At 40.0% G+C, this 23,678-nt stretch overlaps 1 protein-coding gene across 5 annotated transcripts in view; it reads left to right on the forward strand.

Annotated features, from left to right (window-relative positions):
- Window positions 1–23,678, forward strand: part of SEMA3D (semaphorin 3D) — a 172,157-nt gene that overhangs the window by 100,536 nt on the left and 47,943 nt on the right. For all 5 annotated transcript variants that reach the window (XM_056573397.1, XM_056573396.1, XM_056573395.1 and 2 more), the window contains 4 exons: window positions 2,477–2,596; window positions 4,168–4,261; window positions 11,458–11,586; window positions 12,999–13,141. In XM_056573397.1, the coding sequence (XP_056429372.1) occupies window positions 2,477–2,596; window positions 4,168–4,261; window positions 11,458–11,586; window positions 12,999–13,141 (486 nt within the window). The remainder of the gene's footprint in view (window positions 1–2,476; window positions 2,597–4,167; window positions 4,262–11,457; window positions 11,587–12,998; window positions 13,142–23,678) is intronic.

Raw genomic sequence — 23,678 nt, forward strand, 5'->3', positions numbered from 1 at the left:
ATAAAGAAGTTATTAGATAACTTTCCTAGAGTCCTGAATTCACTCTGCCCAGCTAGGTAGATATCTTTGTTTAACCCCTTAAGGACTCAGGTTTTTTCGGTTTTTGCATTTTCGTTTTTTCCTCCTCACCTTTTAAAAATCATAACCCTTTCAATTTCACATACGGGGATGTATGAGGGCTCATTTTTTGCGTTGTGATCTGTCATTTTTATCAGTACCATTTTTGTTTTGATCAGACTATTTGTTCACTTTTTATAAATTTTTTTATTGTATTAAAATGACCAAAAATACACTGTTTTGGACTTAGGAATTTTTTTACGTGTACGCCATTGACCATGTGGTTTAATTAACAATATATTATAGTTCAGACATTTACACATGCGGCGATACCACATATGTTTATATTTATTTTTATTTACACTATTTTTTTAAACAGAAAAGGGGGTGATTCAAACTTAGGGAAGGGATTAAATCCTCTTTTATTAACTTTTTTTAAATTATTATTTTTTTTTCCAATGCTATGGGGGATAGGGGACTATAACATGCATTACACTGGTTGCCCACACTGATCAATGCTATACCATACCATAGCATTTATCAATGTTTTCGGCGCTCGACTACTCCTGCCTGGATCTCAGGCACGGAGCAGTCATTTGGCAATCAGACAACGAGGATGCAGGTAAGGACCCTACTCATGTCCGTACAGCTGATCAGCCTGACTAAGCTTCTGGGAATGCTTTTTTTTAAATTTTAGATTTAAAGGGTTAATATCAGACATCCCCGTGATCGGTGATGTCTGGTATTAGCTACGGGTCCCAGCTACCGTTAGCTGCCTGGGCCGACCCAATATGATGTGGGGTCACCGCATTACCCCACATTATATTGCGGAAGCCGGCGCAGGTTATAAATATACGTCCTGCATCGTTAAGGGGTTAAGGCATGTACTGTGTCACTAGATAGAATTAGCTTTCAAAAGTTTTTGCAAGCTTAATGATAACCTCTGTAAAATCTGCAATAGTGGTTATTGTAGTTCAGAAAGAGGCAACTAAAATAATATAGTAGTATTCTTTGTACTATGAAAATGTATTTATAGTCCACTCATATTGAGCAAATATGATTTTAATGTAGTTATCTGCGTCTGTCTAGAATTTGTAGATTATTTCTAACAAATCCTATTAAATAATGACCAACTTGTAACTACAAGCATTAACTTTACCAGCATGCTGAGGTGTAACAGATTTGTCTGTACTTTTCTAACCTAAGAAAAAGTCAATATTTACAGCAGATACCACAGAATATTTTAGTACTAAATATACACATCTCTGTTATGCAGATTTTATTATCTAAATTTTTCATAACTGCTGGAAGAAATAACATAAACAATGTCACACCTCACGGGGATAAATGTGACTTACCACCATTAGGTGTATCATTTTTTAAGTGTATGGTAATGGCATATGAAAGTATTCAGGGTATCCACATATAGTCTTTTTAGGATATGAAACAAAAAGTTATTATAATAGAGCATAATGAATAGAACACTGAGTCTTCTGTAACACTGGTTACATAAGTACTTTTCTTTAGTGAAATAAAAGATTGAACTCCACTACTTCTGTATATTTACATTTATAGCTTGGACTTGCTCACACCAGGGGCAAAATAAGAATTCTTGATACATAAGATTAGTTTCCCAATTACCTCCCCGTATTGTGAAGTTCTGCATGACAGCTGTAGAATGGACAGTCCTTCATTTAAAGGGGTACTCCGCTCCTAGACATCTTATCCCCTATCCAAAGGACGGAGTATTGTGAGGTCATGGCTCCGCCTTGTGATGTCACACCCACCCTCTTAACGCCCCCTCCCATAGACTTGCATTGAGGGGGCATGACATCACGAGGGGGCAAAGCCGTGATGTCATTATAGCTCGTCCCCTGCATCACCTGTCATCATCCTCTGAGCGATTCTCTGTGCAGCTGAGAAACGGGGGTGCTGAAGGAGAGATCATGGGGGTCCCCACTGATCCACTGCAATCAGACATCTTATCCCCTATCCTTTGGATAGGGGATAAAATGTCTAGGGGCGGAGTACCCCTTTAATTGACAGTACCCTCTTGCCCTCCAGTCCTTAGTATTTGTAGACACAATACCTATACCTCTCCTCTACTTTCTTCTCCACACATAGGCAATTCTCGTTGCAATGCTCATCGGCCACCCAACCATGTAGCAGAAGTAGGACCAACCATGTAGCACTTGCAGCTCCTCCTCTGGCTCCATCCCTCACTTCTGCCGCTTGACACCTTCTTTTTTTAGTAACTCACCTTACTTTCCAGGGAAATGTTTACTGGTTATGCTGGGTGCACTGTAAAAGTATTTTCTGTGAGGCTGGTACCATTCTCTAAAGAAGTGAATTGAACTCAGCACCTATAGCATTGTCAGCAGCTCCATCGCAACATTTTTTTAATTTTTTTTTATTTTAGGAAGAATGTGCAAATTTCATTAAGGTCCTTCATCACTACAACAAAACCCATATTTATACTTGTGGAACTGGAGCCTTTCACCCTCTCTGTGGATACATTGAACTTGGAAGCAACAAAGAGGTGAGTTGACATACGTGTTAACTTGTCATAACATTGACACTCATTATGCAACACTTTCTTCATAATGTATAATAGGAACAAAGAAATAACAATGAACTTAAAGTGATATTTTACAAAGTCAAAGGTTTAAAAAATAATACAGGGACTTTATTTGCACCTTTCAGAATATGAATTCAAACCTTTAAAGATTCTGGAAAAAATAATAAAGCTGATTAATAGTGTGATGACATGTTAAGTCATTTATTTCCAGTATCATTTTTGGTCAGTGCCCATTTCAGTTTCTTCATAATTCTTTTTTTTCCACCACGTAAATCAATCCTTGCTAGATAACTAGAAGAGGTACATTCTGGGGAAAAGGGGGCATAATAACAATTTAAGTGGCCCTCCCGGCACCCCCATTCCGGGCTGTATGCTGATATAGAAATCAAGGCTAAATACTCCCCATTGCAGGGATAGATGAAGTAGCAAACAAATAGCTAAACAGGCTTAATATTTATTATATTATTCTAGGCCTTAGGAACCCAGAGATGAGTGGCACAATATAATCAGCTATGGGGGGGGGGGGGGAATCTTGCGTTACTCACAATGCATTTGTTCAATGCTGGCCATCAATCACAGGGCATTTTATACAATGAGAAAAGGTAAAAAAGAACAGAATGGTGCATACAGAGCGTCCCGGCGTTTGTTTAGAGCGTTGGGTGCAGCGCCGGAGGCTCATGATGTCACGGCCATAACCGGCTCGTGACAACATGGCCATGCCCACTCAATGCAAGTCTATGGGAGGGGGCGTGATGGCAGTCACGCCCCCCCCCCCATAGACTTGCATTGAGGGGGCATTGCTGTGACATGACGAACCTCCACCCCGCATCGCCAGTCATCCGTCACGGAGTGAAGTTCGCTCTGAGCACTGGATGTCTGGGGTGCTGCAGCCGAGATCATGGGGACCCCCGCGATCAGACATCTTATCCGCTATCCTTTGCATAAGGGATAAGATGTCTAGGGGCGGAGTACCCCTTTAAGAAATGCATGTATCCATCCACTAGGAAGATCTTCAGACAATTATTTATTTATTTACTATTACATACACACCACTGAAAATAGGTTTAAATCTGTCCCAGATGACCACCACAATCACAAAAAAAAACTAAAATGTATGTACTAAATATCCTAACCATTTGGTAACCTCAAAGAAACAAAGGAAAACCAATCTTCTGCCCTATAGTTAATGCTGTAAAACTATTATTCACACTATGGACTAAGCAGACAACCCTTGATATGTGCCTGACTTCATAGTATTCCATCTAGATGTTCTTACTTTTAATTCATTAAGAGATTGGGCTAAATAAAAATAGGCTGTGTATGATCTGTATTAGACATAAAGATTAGACGTGCAATACATAACAAAGTTACAGCAGTTTTGGGTCAAACTCGGTTCACACATCCCATGAAGTCTCACATATCATAACAGATCCAGTACATTTTTATAGCTCTCCATGGTAAATACTCCAAGAAGGGCAATTATTCAAGTAGATATATTCTCTTGTTGTATCATATTTTTTTTTTCCTTGCAGGAAATAGTATTTAAGCTTGATACACAAAACCTGGAGTCGGGAAGGTTGAAATGCCCCTTTGATCCTCATCCGCCTTTTGCTTCCATAATGACAGGTAAGACACAGGGAGGCCAGAAACTTTGAGACAACTATTTGGTGCAGAAACTCAAAGACAACAGTTTCATTCACATGCATGCGTAGTTTTTACTAATGACAAGACAAAGAATGTGTCTGTAATAGAAAGATATGAAAGAGATGATGGATGGTGGTGTCATGGGTAAAATGTATCTTATTCTATTCCTAAAAAAAAAAAAGTTTAAATAGACTAATCCTGAATGAATTTTGGCTCTGTGTAAATAACATGCAGGTGTTGTACAAGCTCATACTAGACTTGAAGTTTATCACAAATGGAGAAAATACAAGTAAACAATAAAAAAAATCAGGTTTATTATATCCATTTGTTTTTCCAAACCAAGCTGTTACTTTTAAAGATAACTTCAAACAATAAAAATTATGATTTCTAGCAAATGGAGCCAGTAAAAATGTTGTATTGCGCAGTCACAATTCACAGAAATTATTCACAGAAACATTTCGGCTAAAAATAACCAGAATTAAAGTGGTACTCTGCCCCAGCATGCCGGACCAAAGGCCGGGCTACCCGTGATCAGACATCTTATCCCTTATCCTTTAAATCGGGGATAAAGTGGGTGGAGTACCCCTTTAATAAGTGTATCATTTTAGAGAAAATGTCAAGAAAACTCTATAGTTGAATCACATTTTTATACCATTTCCCAAACTGTATTTAAATTTTGCTTAATATTTTTAATTTTGCAAAAAGTTTATTGAAACTTAAATGGATATTCGGATCCACGATCATTCTGGATTGTTGGGGATCTGACCACTGGGATGCCCTCCAAATGCTAGAGGGACCCCCAGAAACCCTTGCGCTGCCAGTTTGAATAGATTAGCGGTAAATTTCTTTTTACAATTCACTTAAATGTATTCTTTCTTACACAAAAATGTATGCATATATTCTTCTTGCGCATAAAAGTCAATCATAATAACTATACTATTCAAGTATCAGGTCAACATTTAGTCTTCATCGCAGGAGTGAACTGCCAAGGTAGCTAACATTTCATTCTACCCCTAAGCCTGACCCTATTACTCACAGAGTAGGCATTCATCTTTCCTGAATTTTCTTCTATTTACACAATGTCAGACGATAAAAAGACTCTTGAACTTTTTCTGTGCTGCTTTCCGCATGTTAGTCTTTCAGTAGACGTAATATAATGCAGCGGTCACTCAACTGAAAACATAAAGTATAATACATTTATAGTAACTTTGAATCTACATAATAGATTCATAGTAATTCATTGAGATTTGTAAGCAAGTGAGGACATATGCACAAACACTGTGTGTCTGATTTACGGATAAGTGATTTGGCTCCTACAGTCCAAGAGTTTAATCACAACTGAATGTACAATGATGAAATGACACGTTACACTTGAAACAACTGTTATCGGTATATAGTCAAGAAATTCATATTTCATGTCAACATGAACCTGAAAAGATCAAGTAAAGACCAAACATTTCTTAATTCTCAGAAGATCCAACCTCTCCTGCCAAAAATTCTGTTGGGGGAGCCAAAAGTTGAACCTGCTTTTAATAGGGACATTCTCCAAGCCATTGAAATGGAAGTTTTTAATAGGGAGGAAATTACATTTTATGTGTAGCTTTCCTTTTGATATGAAGCTTCAAGTACTGCATAACTTTAAAAAGTACTATAGATGTTATACAAGTCCCAACAAAATTCTTACTATAAACTGAGGATTTGTGACATTTTATAGAACAATTTAACCCATTAAATAATTCACAAAAGGTTTGTTCAAATTTTTTTCAGCAGTTTAACCCCTTAAGGACATAGGATGTAAATGTACGTCCTGATGATCGGAGCGGTGCTCCCATCATGTACTTTGGTTCATGTCAAAGCAAGCGCCATTGCAAGTGTGGGCAATAGTGTGGGCATATGATATCAATGTCTAATGTAACTGTTGCAGCCTGCAACAAGACAACGCGCCCCTAGCAGACACTATGTGTCAGTCAATGCTCGTGATCTCCGAACACCTCGGAGAGCACTGCAGAGACATAACGGGCAGCATCCACCTATCTCCCGATACGGAGGACAGGTAAACACTATCTGGACACTGGTCCCTAATTAGGGCGCTAATGTCAGAATAATATGAAAATATGGTAAAAGGAAGTGGTGCCAAGAAAGAGAACTCAAAGCAAAATCATCTCCATAGTGTTTGATGTCACTGATCCACACAAATAAAGAAATAACATCCTACAATAGCACAAAACATTATTACTCCAATATTAGTATGCGGTGGTCCGTCCTGAGCTTCCTACCAGGATCTACAAGACAAAAGAAAAGAAAAAATAAATATTCAGAAACCAACACAGAGAATTACAGCAGGCACGGATCATGTTACATCACATGTTGCAAATATTAGCGGAAATTTTAAAGCCAACATTGAGCCCATGGGGCCTGAGACACTGTAAATTAAATGCCTGACTTCAGGTATCGTTGTTCTTTTCACCATTGCCATGATCACGCTGCACATTGCATGTAATCTTCCGCAGCACTCCAAGTTTGTTCAAAAACGGTGGTTTATTATCCCATAGCAAAGTGATACAACGTTTCACCGGTCTCACACCAGCTTTTTCAAGCCAATAATATATAATAGATATGAGATCGATAGATAGATAGATAGATAGATAGATAGATATGAGATAGATAGATAGATATATAGATAGGAGATAGATAGATAGATAGATAGATAGATAGACAGCACCTCAGTCGTCCAAAGTAGGAGAAGAAAATGAAAATGGGGTGCCCGCATTCCTTGAACCTGGGTCCACTGGTTCCTCAATCCAGAGAAGTAAAGATGATGCAGCACTCCACAAATATGCATAAGGTGGTTATTTATTCCAGCATGTGCAAAGACAATGTTTCACCAGTCTCTCACTTGAGAAAGCCAGTTAGAGACTGGTGAAACGTTGTCTTTGCACATGCTGGAATAAATAACCACCTTATGCATATTTGTGGAGTGCTGCATCATCTTTACTTCTCTAGATAGGTAGATAGATATGAGATAGATAGGAGATAGATCGATAGATAGATAGAAAGATATTAGATGGATAGATAGATAGATAGATAGATACAACAAAGAAGGAAGAAGCAGCACAACCAATAGTTGAATAAATGCTGGGTGCAAGCAGAAGCAGGCTCTGGTCAGGAGTCTATGTTGATATCCAAACAAAAGAATTCCAGCAGCACACCATGGACGGGGAAAAAGTCAATGTAGTTTATTCACCCACTGTTTTGCAACATTTCGGTTGCCTGATTGCACATGCTTGAGAAAGGTTGCAATCGGGAAACCGAAACGTTGCAAGACACTGGATGAATAAACCACATTGATTTTTTCACCTTCCATGGTGTGCTGCTGTAATTCTTTTGTTTAGATAGATAGATAGATAGATAGATATGAGATGGATAGATAGATAATTGATAGATCGATAGATAGATATGAGATAGATAGAAATTAGATAGATATGTAGATAGATAGAAATGAGATAGATAGATGATATATATATATATATATATATATATATATATATATATATATAGATATGAGATAGATAGATATTAGATAGATAGATATGAGATAGATAGATAGATATGAGATAGATAGATAGATATCAGATAGATAGATATGTGATAGATATGAGATAGATAGATATGAGATACATAGATATATAGATAGATATATAGATAGATAGATATGAGATAGATAGATATAGATAGATATGAGAGATATAGATAGATAGATATGATATAGATAGATAGATAGTTAGAAAACTCAAATAGGTTGTATGAAATGTCTTGTGAGGTAACAGCAGACCTGTGTGGTCTAACATCTGGTGACATTGAGTATTCATCTGACCTCCACATCCAACATACACTGAAAGCCTCTTTTGTCGCTGTGGTTTGCTTGCTTCTGTTTTCTGGCTTTGAGTAATCAGCATTCACATTTTCTCCAAATATACAATTAGATTAAAGCTAGACACATCTGATTATAGGAAAGGTCTTTAGAGTGTAATTGTGCTCCAGACTGACCATATTCACTATAGGAGCATTCGAGAAGATACACTTTAGAAGTGGCAAAAGTCTTGCTTCCCTTTGTTAAAAAATATGAGCTAGATAGGTATATATAGATAAAGATAGATAGATAGATAGATAGATAGATGAATATATATATATATATATATATATATATATATGAGAGAGAGAGAGAGAGAGAGAGAGAATGATAAATAGATAGATGAGGATAAATAGATAGATGGAGATAGATAGATGGATAGATAGATTGATGGATAAATAAATGGATAGATTAGTAGATGTAGATAGAGAGATAGATAGATAGATAGATAGATAGTAGAAAGTAACTGCAGCACACCAGATGAATGGTGAAGAAAAAACTGTGGGTTTATTCCATCCAAAAAGATGCCACGTTTTGGTCGCACAATGCGGCCATTTTCAATTGGGCGACCGAAACATTGCATCTTTTTGGATGGAATAAACCCACAGTTTTTTCTTCACCATTCATCTGGTGTGCTGCAGTTACTTTCTACTATCTAGCTATCTTGTGCCGGGGACCTGTCCGTATTACTGCGTGCACCCACCGCATTGCTACATCGGAGTGCTGCTCTATGCTTGTTTTCTAGATAGACAGATAGACAGACCCAAACTAGATTAAAACGTCTTTATATGTAATAAATGCTACAGCACTTTATTTAAATGAAACATTCTCGTATATAGCCTTATGTTGAAGATAATATGGGGCAGAAACATTGCTGGTTATGGATGAATAAACACTGGAATTGTTAACCTAAATGCACCAGTTTATGATAGATAGATAGATAGATATGAGATAGATAGATATATATGAGATAGATAGATATAAGATAGATATGAGATAGATAGATAGATAGATAGATATGAGATAGATAGATATGAGATAGATAGATAGATAGATAGATATGAGATAGATAGATATGAGATAGATAGATAGATAGATAGATATGAGATAGATAGATGATAGATAGATATGAGATAGATAGAGAGATATGAGATAGATAGAGAGATATGAGATAGATAGAGAGATATGAGATAGATAGATATGAAATAGATAGATAGGAGATAGATATGAGATAGATAGATATGAGGAAGATAGATAGATAGATAGATAGATAGATAGATAGATATGAGATAGATAGATAGATATGAGGAAGATAGATAGATAGATAGATATGAGATAGATAGATATGAGAGATAGATATGAGATAGATATGAGATAGATAGATAGATATGAGATAGATAGATAGATATGAGATAGATAGATAGATATGAGATAGATAGATAGATAGATAGAGAGATATGAGATAGATAGATAGATAGATATGAGATAGATAGATAGATAGATAGATAGATAGAGAGGATAAAACTGCAGCACACAAAAAGTGTCTTGGTGCAAAAAAGTATAATTTATTCCATCTTCAGCAAAAAAAATTGAGGTGCACCTGAATTTTGTTTGCTGAAGATAGAATAAATTATACTTTTTTGCACCAAGACACTTTTTGTGTGCTGCAGTTTTATCCTCTCTATTGAAGTCGGAGTCCTTTGCCAAGGCCCCTATGACTGTGTGCACCTTATTGATACTTGCTGCTAAGTTTCCTGTGGATGTGCTACTTTTCTGAGTTCTAGATAGATATAGATAGATATGAGATAGATAGATAGATGCCATCGATAAATACCATATTTGTGGTGGATCACAACATACAGTTGAACCCTTGTAATCTCCGTGTATACTATTTCATGGTACATGTGTGAAATACTAAACCTCTTATGTTATACTATATGCCTGACAGAGGAAAGTGATGAAAGAAGTTGTAGACAAGACTGTCTGCGCAAGGATCTTCCCTGAAGAGATACATGTGTATCATTATGTCAATAAGGACTTGTCAGTGATAGAGCCGTGGCTAGCCTTGCCCTGTAATGTGGCTAACAAAAACACAGTCAATTATTCTTTGTGACATTCACTTTTCACGGGATGACAATTGATACCTTAAAGCAGAATGATGTTGTCTAAAGGATGTAACTTTAAGTAATGAACTGAGGTGAAGTTTTCATAGGAAGGAAATGTGAGTTTGCCTAGGGCATTAGCATCAACCAAGATAATTTGTTTTAGATGACAGTTAAATGAGGCGAAAATATTTAGTAATAAGGACAACGAGGATAGTTATTATGGATTTTCCCATTCATGGTATATTATGTTGGAGGTCCTGTGCAACTGCAAGAAATTCAACACTAAAGGGGTTCTCCAGTGGAGAAAATGTATGTCAGATAGTTTGAGTTTATTAAGGGGGTCCCCCTGCTCAAGATCCTCATCTAGTGGCCAATGGGAACGGTAACAAAGAATGTCCAACAGTTTGGAAGACCTGTGATATCCTGCATCACAAAAGCAACCTACTGATTTCAATAGGCATATGTACTGCTTAACTACTTCTGTGCTGTAGGACAAGTTATCCCCTATCTTCTATCCGGCAAGGCACCACAGCTCTTCCCAATGGAACTTTGAATGGAGCTGTGTTGACCACGGCACAAAGCAGTGGCTGACACATCCCTTCCATGCATCTCTGTGGGAGAGTCGGAGATAAAGCATTTGTGTATCTCAGGCTCTCTCATAGAGATACATAGAGGAGGCGTGTGTTGACCACCACTTTGTGCAGGGGTGGAAAGTTTCCTTGCATGAAGAAGAGAGCTGGACGCTGGGCGGAAGATAACTGGGGGTTGCAGTGGTCAGACCCCCTGCGATCAGACACTTATGCACTTTTCTTGGATAGGGAATAATTTGTCCTACACCACAGTTCTTACTGCCAGGTTTCTCTGCAGATTATAGCTGGTCAGTGGGAAGACCAGCTGGGCTACTTGTTGTCAGCAGCTCCTTTTCAATTGTAGGGATTATCCAAAGTTGAGAATTCCTTTCAAGGAACTTTCAGGCACTGTAATAGGCATAACACACTGTACTTTGTGTTGTGTTCCTATGACTAATTTTCTCTAGGGAAAACTTCTCTGAAACACAGTATGTAGTTAATGTTGTTAAGGCCTAAATGTGCATTTTATATGTTTAAATTATGAGCATTATTAATCATGAGCATTATTTTATGTATTGTTGTTACTGTCTTTAGATAAATATCTCTTTGCTGGGACTGCTTCAGATTTTCTTGGAAAGGAGACAACATTTACTCGTTCACTTGGACCACCCAATGACCACCACTTCATTAGAACAGATATCTCTGATCATTACTGGCTCAATGGTAAGTGGACATGATGTCTGGGTCATTAATCCAACAACAACTGAATTTCTTTTTTTTACCAGTACACTATGAATTAGAAGAATCACTATGTTCAAAAATCTACTTTCAGAATTTCACATTTTAAATAACAGCGAGGAAAAAATGTATTGGTCAACTCCTAAGCATCAGTTGCAGACTATGTGCTGCCCTTGGCCATTGTAAGCAAAGTAGTGTGTACAACACCAACATTTATTGGTAATGTAGCAGCAAGTTCCAAATTCTGTAAAATCAAATGCTGGGTCTTGCCATAGATCTCCAATCCAAGCACGGTCTTATGCTAAAATGATGTGGCCAGCACTGCTCCGTTTTCTCCAGAGGATGCATTGTTAGTCTATTCTAGTCAATGGCTAACCATGTAGCCTCCAGAGAAAACAAAGTTGAGCAGATCAGACTAACAACAGACTGTTCACATCTGTCAGTGAGACCCCCGACAGTGAGGCATTGATAGCACATCTTAGTAATAGGTTATCAATGTCTCACCTGAGGCAACCGATATAACTTTCAGATATATATCAACCTTACCTTTACTCTTAGGGGTAGTCCACTGCCCCAGTGTCCGGAACATTTTGTTCTGAACACTGTGTGTGGGCTGCGGGGGGTCGTGACGTCATGGATATGCCCCCTTGTGATGTCACGGCATGCCCCATGTAATACAAGTCTATGGGAGGGGGCGTAGCGGCCGCCATGCCTCCTCCCATAGACTTGCATTGAGGGATGTGCCATGAAGAAATCATGAGGGGGCGTGGCTGTGAGGTCACGACCCCCGCAGCCTGCACCCAGCATTTGGAACAACATTTTCCGGACGCTGGGTCAGTGGAGTATCCCTTTAACTGGGTGGGTGTAGTATCCGGTATGTTAATAATGTTTTTGAATAAATTAATGGCAGATATTATTATTTCATGTGCCTACATTTTCAACAATCTTTTGCCATAGAGACATGGCAGAAGTTTGGATTGGTGGGGGTCTAGTGCAGAGACCCCCACCAATCGATACAATAAGGGACAGAGCTACTTAGGTGAAGGATGTGCATCCCTGCTGTGTCTGGACTCATTAGGAAAATGTATCAAACATGTGCTGAGGAAAAATGGAGCAGTTGCCCATAGCAACCAATCAGATTGCTTCTTTTATTTTATAAAAAGGACTCTGAAAAAATTAAAGAAGCAATTTTAATAATATTCATTGTCCCTATGCTGTTTGAGCTCGTATTCAGCACCTGGACCCCCACCTATCCAAACTTCTGACATGTCTCTATGACATTTGCTGGAAGGTTAGCTACACCTTAAACATGAATGAATCAATTTTTAAGTAACGTAAAAAATATGCAAAAGACATAATCTCTAGTATAATCTTATGTCTATGCTATCTCTTTCTAGGTGCAAAATTTTTTGGTGCTTATTCCATACCAGACACATATAATCCAGATGATGACAAGATTTACTTTTTCTTCCGAGAAGCATCCCCAGAAGGCAGCGGCTCTGAAAAGACAATATACTCTCGAGTCGGGAGAGTCTGTAAGGTGAGAATGATTAAATTAGGACAGGTTTATGTTGGGCTATAAAACATAAAATACCTCGAACAGGTCTTGTTGTGCAACTGTCCTCGTGTTAAAACATGTGGAGTATTTACTGGCTATAACAATTTGGCAAATTTATTTGTGTATAGTAAAAATGACAGTGAAATTCTGGCCAAGTCTTGACTGTAAGAAAGAATTTATAAATATATTTACTAATTGATAAAATATGGTTTCAGTGTTTTTAGAACGTACTCATATGTATTGCATTTTGTATATTTTAATGGGTTCATCTATGTAGATTCCACATTAAGTGATACCATTCCTGCAGATTGCATAACGCCACCACTAGAATGTCTGTTTATAGATGTAATAAATGGCAATGCAGCCAAGCAACGTACACATCATGAAAGGGAAACAACACCAGCAGACAAAATATCTTGACTGTCACTTCTATCATGTTTTCCCAAATTTGGTTTTAAATGGCTCATCCATGATGTTATAACATTTACACAAAAGGCCACACCAATTTTATGACATCTTCTGAAGTGGGAAGGTTTAGTAACCAAAGAGAGATGTGTACATATTATCAGCATTTAACGTGTATTTTACACATGATGCTTCTTCATTTGCTGTATCACATTATAAGGATTGATAATGTGTGACGATTGCTTTTGTATTATTGATTTTTCCTGAGGAAATGTGACCTATAGTCATAGAGAAATACATTCAAAGCAAGCTGAAATTATATTGGAAGTTTAACATGTCTTAGTTTTTTTCTATGTTGGTATTAACCCCTTAAAGGGGTACTCCGCCCCTAGACATCTTATCCTCTATCCAAAGGATAGGCAATAAGATGTCAGCCGGGATCTCGACTGCAGCACCCGGCTATCATTACTGCACCGAGCAGACTCGCTCCATGTGTAATGACCAGCGATACAGGGGCCAGAAAATTGTGATGTCATGGCTCCGCCCCTCGTGACATTACGATGCTCCAGCCCCTGTATTGCCCATCATTACGCACGGAGCAAGTCTGCTCTATGCAGTAATGATAGCGGGGTGCTGCAGCCGAGATCCCGGGGGTTCCCAGCAGCAAGACCCCAGCAATCTGACATCTTATCCCCTAGCCTTTGGATAAGGGATAAGATGTCAAGGGGCGGAGTACCCCTTTAAGGCCTCAGCGTTTTTCCACTTTTGCATTTTCATTTTTCCCTCATTACCTTCTAAAAATCATAATGCCACCTCTATCAACTTTGATCGCCACATCTGAAGGGTTACTAGTGCGTGGCACAACGATCCCGACCCCGTTTTAAATACCAGACCAGGCGCAGGGCGTCCTTATGTTAATGGGGTACTCCGGTGGAAAACAATTCTTTTAAAATCAACTGGCTCCAGAAAGTTATACAGATTTGTAAATGACTTCTATTTAAAAATCTTAATCTTTCTAGTTCTTATCATCTGTTGTATACTCCACAGGAAGTTCTTTTCCTTTTGAATTTAGTTCCTGTCTGACAACAGTGCTCTTTGCTGACACCTCTGTCCATGTCAGGAACAGTCCAGAGCAGGAGCAAATCCCCATAGCAAACCTATCCTGCTCACGACAGTTCCTGACAGGAACAGAGGTGTCAGCAGAGAGCGCTGTGGTCTGACAGAAAATAAATTTAAAAAGAAAAGAACTTCCTGTGGTGCATACAGCAGCTGATAAGTACTAGAAGGATGAAGATTTTTAAATAGAAGTAATTTACAAATCTGTATAACTTTTTGGAGCCAGTTGATAAAAAAAAAAAATAATAATAATAAATTATATAGTTTTCCACTGGAGTACCCCTTTAAGCATACAGTATGCACTCAGCATCACTTTGTACCATAACGGTAGCCTACTACTTAAATTAATTTTCCAGATAATAATTTTTTAAAGGGGTACTCCGGCGCTAAGACTTCTTATCTCCTATCCAAAGAGATCTTGCACGCAACACCCCGTTAGAATCAGTCCCCGGAGCACGTTCGCTCCGGGTCTGATTACTGGCGATCACGGGGGCCGGAGCATTGCAACCCTATGGGAGGGGGCGTGACAGCTCCCCTTCCGTTGATCTTCCATTGCGCTGCTATAGCTCTTCAGTCCTCCAGTCCAGGTCTTCTTCCTGATTCCATGTGCACAGATTGTCACACTGCGATCAGTGTATTGCCAGCCACTGTGATCTCCCTCTTTGGCCGGTGATAGGCTAAGTGCAGTGTCATGTAACAGGCTGAGCAGCAGGGAGAACGTGGGGCCTAGGCTCCTTACATGACACTGACCGAGAAATGACATAGCTGCGGATAGCAATACACTGATCACAGTGTGACACTCCGTGCACAGAAGAACACCGGGACCAGAGGACCGAAGAGCTATAGCGGCACAACGGGGGAGCGATGGAAGGTGAGTTAAAGTATGTTTTTTTTTTTTTTCTTTTTGCAGCCCAGGCTCAATGGAATCATGAAAATCACCGCTACATTACTCCTTTAAGTGTTAATGATAGTTAATTCTGTGAAAAGATTATTCTTTTACTTCCATTAGTTGCTTTATCAAGTCTATTGACAGCCACTTAAGTCATACTATGTTAAAAGAAGATGTAAAATGTTCTCAGTTTCCCCTTAAAAAGTTAAGCATGAGCCAACCTTAGGGATGTAGGAAATTGCATTTTAGGGTACAGTGACACATTTATAAATTACTGTGGAAAATCTGCAAGGCTTTTTGCTAACATTCACTTCAGTGGGACTGTGATAATCTGTTATAGTGGAGGAATTGCATATTGACTGCTGATTCATTTGAAGTGAATGCTAATAAAACTCCCACCTGATTTCATGCAATATAAATGTGTAAAGATGGATATCTTATTTTTAGTAGTTTATTAGGTATTTTGAGATAATAGAAGGGTCCTCTCCCATTAAAGACCCTAATTTATTATCCAGACTAGACAGTAGTTACAAAAAGCATTTGGCTAGACAGACCTGCCTATCTGTATGTTATAAGGATAGCCTGTTTACTACTACGAGGACTTCTATAATGCTGCATTTCTCCTGTGGTGGAGAATCATACACTTGCGTGCTGAGTTGCCCAATAGAAGAACATCTTGGGATTCACTTATTATGAAGAGCCCCTAAATGGGGCAAAACTCTCCTCTTCACACCCTCTTTAACCAACAACTAAAGATGAAATAAACATATACAAATGTTCATACTTTTAAAGGTTTTATGAGAAAGAGAGAGAAACTCCCTAAAGTACTGTACTTCTTTTTGAGAAGACACCATATTCTAGACCATAATTCCTGTAACAGATTTTCCGAACTACCATAAATTATGTATGCTGGCCATGTTGTTTGAGAAGATCAATCCCTCTAAAGACAATTTTTCAGTATCATTTTGTGTAATTGTTTCATGGATGATTATGGAACCTTCTTACACCAAATACAATGGAAGAAACCAACGGCCAACATATGTGGTAACATATAAAAGACTGTGTAATAATTCAGAAGTGTTCTATCACAAGCTAAAATTGGGATATAATTTCACAGAAGAGTCTTTCAATATATTGTCCAAACTTTAAGTGTCTTAATCTGAGAAAATATTTTGTAAGGATTGGTTTTGCTAGTGAAAGTTATAAAGAGAAGGCGGTTTACATATAAATAGGACAATTTTCAGTTTGGCCTCTATAATGTTATGCTGGCTGCAACTGTAAGATTATCATAAATTTCAGGATGACGTTGCTTAAACATCTCAAGCTTTTGGAATTACCCCTAATATTACAGTACAGTGCTGCCTGTACCAGTAAGTACTGGCCCAGTTTCCATCTTTCTGATCGTTTCCCTAAGGGGACAGCTGTTGCATGAAACTGTCTGCTTCCTATTTGGTTTAAGGCCTAGAAAATTATAGAACGTTTAGAATAATTCGCCTAGGGACAAACATCTGTTGCCTTACCTACTGAAGCACTGTATTCTCAAAGGCAGACCGACTTTATATTTGTCTCCAGTACAGGGCGAAAATATGTGCTGCTGTATATTAAGTTAACACTTGAAAACATTACAGCAGAATAGGAAATTGTATTAATCTTGTTCTGGTTAGAACCCAAGGCACTGTCATACAGTTTTGTGTATTTAAATTGTTTTCCCAATGGAAGTGAAAAGTGAAAAGTTAGGTGAAGAACTCAAACATATTGAAGTAATAAATACTGGGTAACCAGAGTATGGAAAAATAAGACACTGTAAGCGTTTTGTCATAAAAAAATTCCATCCATCTGTGACTTCCCGCAAGTTAAGAGAAAGTTTAAACATTCTGACAACTTCAGTTTGGGGGCATTTTACAGAAAATAAACAGAAATCTCATATAAAATTGATTAAATTAACCCAATAGTCCCATTAGCAGTCCTAAAGACTGAGGGCATTTCAGGTCAACTTCATTAGAAACAAAATATTAAGAAATTGCTTAAAGGTGTATTGCCCAGGCTAAAAAAAAAAAAAAAAAAAAAAAAACTGGACCTATCTCCCACCACTCCCCTGGTGCCTTCAATATTACTGTCCCATCCTCCACTTTGGTCCTCTTCCTGCCTCTGGTGCTTGGCAAGCAACAGTGCAGCTCAGCTAATCGCTTTCTGTAGCTGTGTCCAGCATTAGCCAATGATTGGCTGAGCAGCAGTATGACATATTTGGTTGAGTACCTGGAAGAAGATGGGGACCAGGGCCCTATGTGTCATATTGCTACTCAGCCAATCACTGGCCGAGGATTGATACTGCTGCAGAAAGGGATTAGCTGAGCTGCACTGTTGCATGTTGGGCAGTGGTAGCATAAAGAGGATCACAGTAGAGAATGGCACAGGGGGAGCAGCGGAAAGTAAGTCCAGATTTATTGTATATATCGGCAGCCTGAGCCTATTGGGTACTCCTTTAAAGGAGTTTATTAGGGAAAAAAATTTTATGCCCAATCCATCCTCCACATTCTACAAAAGGGATGTGGGCAGCCTCGACATGGATTAATATGCTACACTGTGTAACAAAAAATGTGCCAGTGTACTGGCGCAAGATTCTGGTCCAGGTTATACCAACTAATAGTTGGTGTAAACTTAGACTACACAGTCTAAAAATGAGCCATATTAGGAGTATTTATAGACTGTCTATTCTAAGTTTATACCTTCTAAGAATTAGACACTATCATAGGGGGAGATATATCAAAACCTGTGCAGAGGAAAACTTGCCCAGTTGCCCATAGCAACCAATCAGCTTGCTTCTTTCATTTTTATGAAGGCCTGTGAAAAATGAAATAAGCAATCTGATTGGTTGCTATGGGCAACTGGGCAAGTTTTCCTCTGCACAGGTTTTGATAAATCTCCCCCTTTGAGTTAATCAGGGCATTGTGTATAACACTAGTCTTAATTGGCTATCCATGCTGTTAAACCTGATGACCTATTTTATAGGTGATCAATATTCGATTGGTGGTCCGATTCCTGACACCCCTGCCAGGCAACTGTTTGGAAGGTGTTTAGGTGCATGAGTGACTACTACAAGCATGCTCCTAGTTTATATCTGGTCCTACTTCCACAAATGTTACTATTTTTTGTAGCAGCTGTGCTAGGTATTGCAGCTGCTGTTTACATGTTGTATGATGTGCTTCATGTGTACTGTTTGCACTTAGAAATTGTGGGAGTTTTGCTGGTTATCTCGTAAATTACAATGCACCTCCTAATCTTAACAATACATCTGTTTCATGGGTGGAAGTTCCAGATAAGCTCTGGGTAAGATGGTGTTTTGTAGAAATGCTAATGAGAGGTGCCCCTTGTGTTCTTATGCACAGAAAATACTGTGCCTTAGAGTAAACATTTTCACACGGTTATAGGAAGATATGGATATGTTCTATAAACCCACAGACATACATTTATGCAATGATTTCCCTCTTCTGACTTCTTTCCATAGTGCATTGAAATCTGACTTGTGAGCCAATGTAATTAAATAGACATTTAAAGCCAATATTTTACTCCGCTCTTAGCAAGAACAGAAACAACATTGTTCTCTGTTGTCCCAGTTTATGAGGGGAATTAGAAATGCCCACATTTCAGTGCATACTTTACTACTTATGGAAAATGCATCGACATATAAACGTAAACATCATTACATTAACTCCTTAATGACTGTCAAAATTCCCTGGAACTCAGTATGATGGAACATCTGTTTTGGTGCAAAACACAAGGATTTCTGCAAACCCCATGCACTACCAAAAATGTACATTAAGTTCAAGTCAATACCTTTAACTATTTGTTATATTCCTCAAACCATTCCTGGATTATTTTTGTATTGTGACAGCATACATTATCTTGCTGAAAGAGGCCACAGCCATTAGAAAATTACTGACAGAAAGGAGCTGTACTTGGTCTGCAACAATGCTTCAGTAGATGATTCGTGTAAAAAAAAAAAAAAAAAAAATCCATATGAATATTAGGACCCAAGGACATACCTGCCATCCAGTGGTGTACATAGAAGAAAGGATGCCCGATAGCAAATATTAAAATGAGCCTTTTTTGGCATCTGATCCCCCCCTCCAGAACAGAAAGGCCTGGTGTTAATCTCCATTTGCTTTCCATTACCCATTGGTCAATGTCCCCTCCTGGAGTGCACAGTTTCTTACCAATAGAAAAATGGACAAATCAGGACTCTCTCTTCAAGGGCCCAATAGCAGTCACATGATCTGCCACAATGGCACATACTCCCTCGCTTCCAGCTGTCCCATATCCACGGGCACATTTCCAGCATTTAGGAGCTGACCTGCTCTCCCAGAAAGCCTACCACATGTCTTACAATTAACATCAGCATGACTCATTGGAGGATCCTACTCGGAACACATTCTTACACTAAAAACTGCAAATCTGTACTGCAGCACTTGTTTCTCTGGTCAGTGTGTTTCATGGTTCAACAAATCAGTACTAGGCCTACTCTCTGTAGGGTACAGAATTTAAAAATATTTAGATTATATTCTGCACCTCTCCCCTGTCACATATATGTAGATTTGTCCATCTGTCCACTGAGCAGTTAAAGTGTCAGTTTACCTGGTTTGTTGTAAACTTCTGTAAAAGGTCTTCTTAAGCTATGATACTAAGCTTTATATGTCACCCTAAACCTGATTTAGTAGTAATCATATACTAATGCATTAAATATATATATATATATATATATATATATATATATATATATATATAAACGGGATGAGTATTTAACTCAAGGAGAGTTCACCACTCCTGGTGTGACGGAGCTTTCAAGGGCCACTAAGCACTCTGCAGGCATTCTGGATAGGGGAATATGCAAATCAGCTCATTACATCACCTTCTCAGGCGATGTTCCCTGGTATCAGCTTAGCTCCAGTTACGGAATATAAAAAGCTAATCGGGATTAATGCCAAACCAGAACTCTCTCTCCAGAAGGAAAGAGAACCCATCTGCAGACTGTTTCGGGGTTCTTGCCCCACGTCAGTACAGAGCATGGTGATCTGGCTTGGCTGAGATGAGGGGCCTTAGACCAACTAAACGGGATGAGTATTTAACTCAGGAGTTCACCTGAAATATGATATTTTTGACTTAGCAATACTACTATGGTGAAAAATAGAGGTTCTAAGCTTACCATTTGGCCAAATAGTGTGTACCATCCCACCACAATAAGGTGACTTCATTGGGATGGACCCTACACTATGAATATGCCTCTGAGCATTCACTTTACAGGCTTGTAAGGTCTGAGACATCCGGCAACTTATAAAATTGGTGGGATGCAAGAACCAACACGAAGGTAGCCACTTCCCCCTCATGTGCAAAACAAAAAAGGTACAAGTTGGTTACAACCAACATCACATTGTTTTTTAGCACTGGGGTTCCAATAAAGGAAATCATTTGCATGTAGTCTGTATGTTCTCCAATTGTTTTCAGGGGTGTTCTTTGGACTCTCTTGGAGAAAGAAATTTCAATAAATTGGATAGGGATGTCCCGATACCGATACAAGTATCGGTATCGGGGCTGATACTGGCCATTTCCATGGTATCGGGGACTCGTTCAATATCCCCTATACCATGTCCGATACCTGCTCCGCTGCCCCGTTCTCCCGTCTGCATCATGGCGTTCTATGGAGGAGCATGTGACATACACGCCACTCCTTCTCCCCTGCGCCCAGCTTAACGCTACGGAGGAAGCAGAGTGACGTGTATGTCACATGCTCCTCCATAAAACGCAATGATGCGGACGGGAGGACGGAGCAGTGGAGTTGCAGCACCCGACAGAGGACAGCCGCAGGTGAGCTGTCCACAAAGGTGAGGGCTGTGGTCTACAGGGGGGTCCTGCTAATGTCTAAAGGGGGTCCTGCTTATGTCTAAAGGGGGGCCCTGCTAATGTCTAAAGGGGGGGGGGGGGGCCTGCTGTCTAAAGAAGGGTCCTGATAATGTCTAAAGGGGGCCCTGCTAATGTCTAAAGGGGTCCTGCTAATGTCTAAAGGGGGGCCCTGCTGTCTAAAGGGGGTCCTGCTAATGTCTAAAGGGGGGGCCCCCTGCTAATATCTAAAGGGGGGGCCCTGCTAATGTCTAAAGGGAGGCCCTACTAATGTCTAAAGGGGGCCCTGTTGTCTAAAGGGGGTCCTGCTAATGTCTAAAGGGGGGGGGGGGCCCTGCTAATGTCTAAAGGGGGGCCCTGCTAATGTCTAAAGAGGGGGCCCTGCTAATGTCTAAAGGGGGATACTCCCTACTATTATAGGCTATCTTACAGCAGAGTCACCTGCACTAACTTGAATTTATATGTAGATAGTGCAGGTGACCCGGTTTCTACCACTGCTCACCATGTGAACATCAGCGCAATCTCTCCAGAGACATCTGTTTTGCAGCCAATGCAAATTCCCTGTTCTGCCCAATGGAGAAGAGAGATATCTTGGCTCATACTACAGCAGCCGCCTCCATTGTACACAAAAAGGACCCACATATCATACGGTAAGCAGCACCAGAGACCGGGTCACCATGCTGTCGGATTCCCTTTAAAATAAAAGTACTCATACTTGGTATCGGCGAATTCTAGAATTAAAGTATCGGTACTCGTACTCGGTCTTAAAAAAAAGGGTATCGGGACATCCCTAAAATTGGATATTACCGTATATACTTGAGTATAAGCCGACCCGAGTATAAGCCGAGACCCCTAATTTCAACCCAAAATCCCAGGAAAAGTTATTGACTCGAGTATAAGCCTAGGGTGGGAAATACATCATCCCCCCCTGTCATCATCCAGACCCATCATTAACATCCTCATCATCATCACCGCCTGTCATCATCCAGACCCTCATCATCATCACCTGTCATCATCCCCTTGTCATCATCCCACACATCCCCCCTTCATCATCCCCTTGTCATCATCCCCACCCCCCTTCATCATCCCCTTGTCATCATCCCCACCCCCCTTCATCATCCCCTTGTCATCATCCCCACCCCCCTTCATCATCCCCTTGTCATCATCCCCACCCCCCTTCATCATCCTCTTATCATCCCACACCCCCTCCTTCATCATCCTCTTCTCATTATCCGCCCTCAGTGGTCTTCAACCTGCGGACCTCCAGAGGTTTCAAAACTACAAGTCCCAGCAAGCCCGGGCAGCCATCGGCCTTCGATATCATCCAGCTCCCTCTCACCCCCCTTTAGTTCTGTACAGTACTCACCTCCGCTCGGCGCTGGTCCGGTGCTGCAGGGCTGTCCGGAGAGGAGGTGGTCCGGTGGGATAGTGGTTCCGGGCTGCTATCTTCAGCGGGGGCGCCTCTTCTCCGCGCTTCCGGCCTGGAATAGAGGCGTTGCCTTGACAATGACGCAGAAGTACGTTGGCAATGAACGTACCTCTGCGTCATTGTCAAGGCAACGTGACTATTCTGGGGCCGGGCCCGAAGCGCTTAGAAGAGGCCTCCCCGGTGAAGATAGCAGCCCGGAACCACTATCCCACCGGACGACCTACTCACCGGACAGCCCTGCAGCACCGGACCAGCGCCGAGCGGAGGTGAGTACTGTACAGAACTAAAGGGGGGTGAGAGGGGGCTGGATGATGTCGAAGGCCGCAGTGGTCTTCAACCTGCGGACCTCCGGAGGTTTCAAAACTACAACTCCCAGCTGGGAGTTGTAGTTTTGAAACCTCTGGAGGTCCGCGGGTTGAAGACCACTGCGGGTGGAGAGTTCACTCGAGTATAAGCCAAGGGGGGTGTTTTCAGCACGAAAAATCGTGCTGAAAAACTCGGCTTATACTCGAGTATATACGGTAGGTTTCTTTTTGTGATTGTAAACCTCATTCAACATTGTGAGCAGCAAACACACATGATCTTTAACATCTACAAACCTCTGGTATTCCATATTTAGCCTGCTGTAAATAAAATGCATCGACTTAAAGGGGGCATCTCCGTAATGAATAAAGACGCTAGATGCATGTTGTTGTGCACCCTCAGTGAGAGACCTCAGAATGTGAATAAAAACACATTTATACTCCTTTACAAGTAAAAGCAGATCAGGGTGCTCACGCAGTCACAGA

Source organism: Hyla sarda, chromosome 4, assembly GCF_029499605.1.
Source record: "Hyla sarda isolate aHylSar1 chromosome 4, aHylSar1.hap1, whole genome shotgun sequence".
In the NCBI taxonomy this organism is placed as follows: Eukaryota; Metazoa; Chordata; class Amphibia; order Anura; family Hylidae; genus Hyla; species Hyla sarda.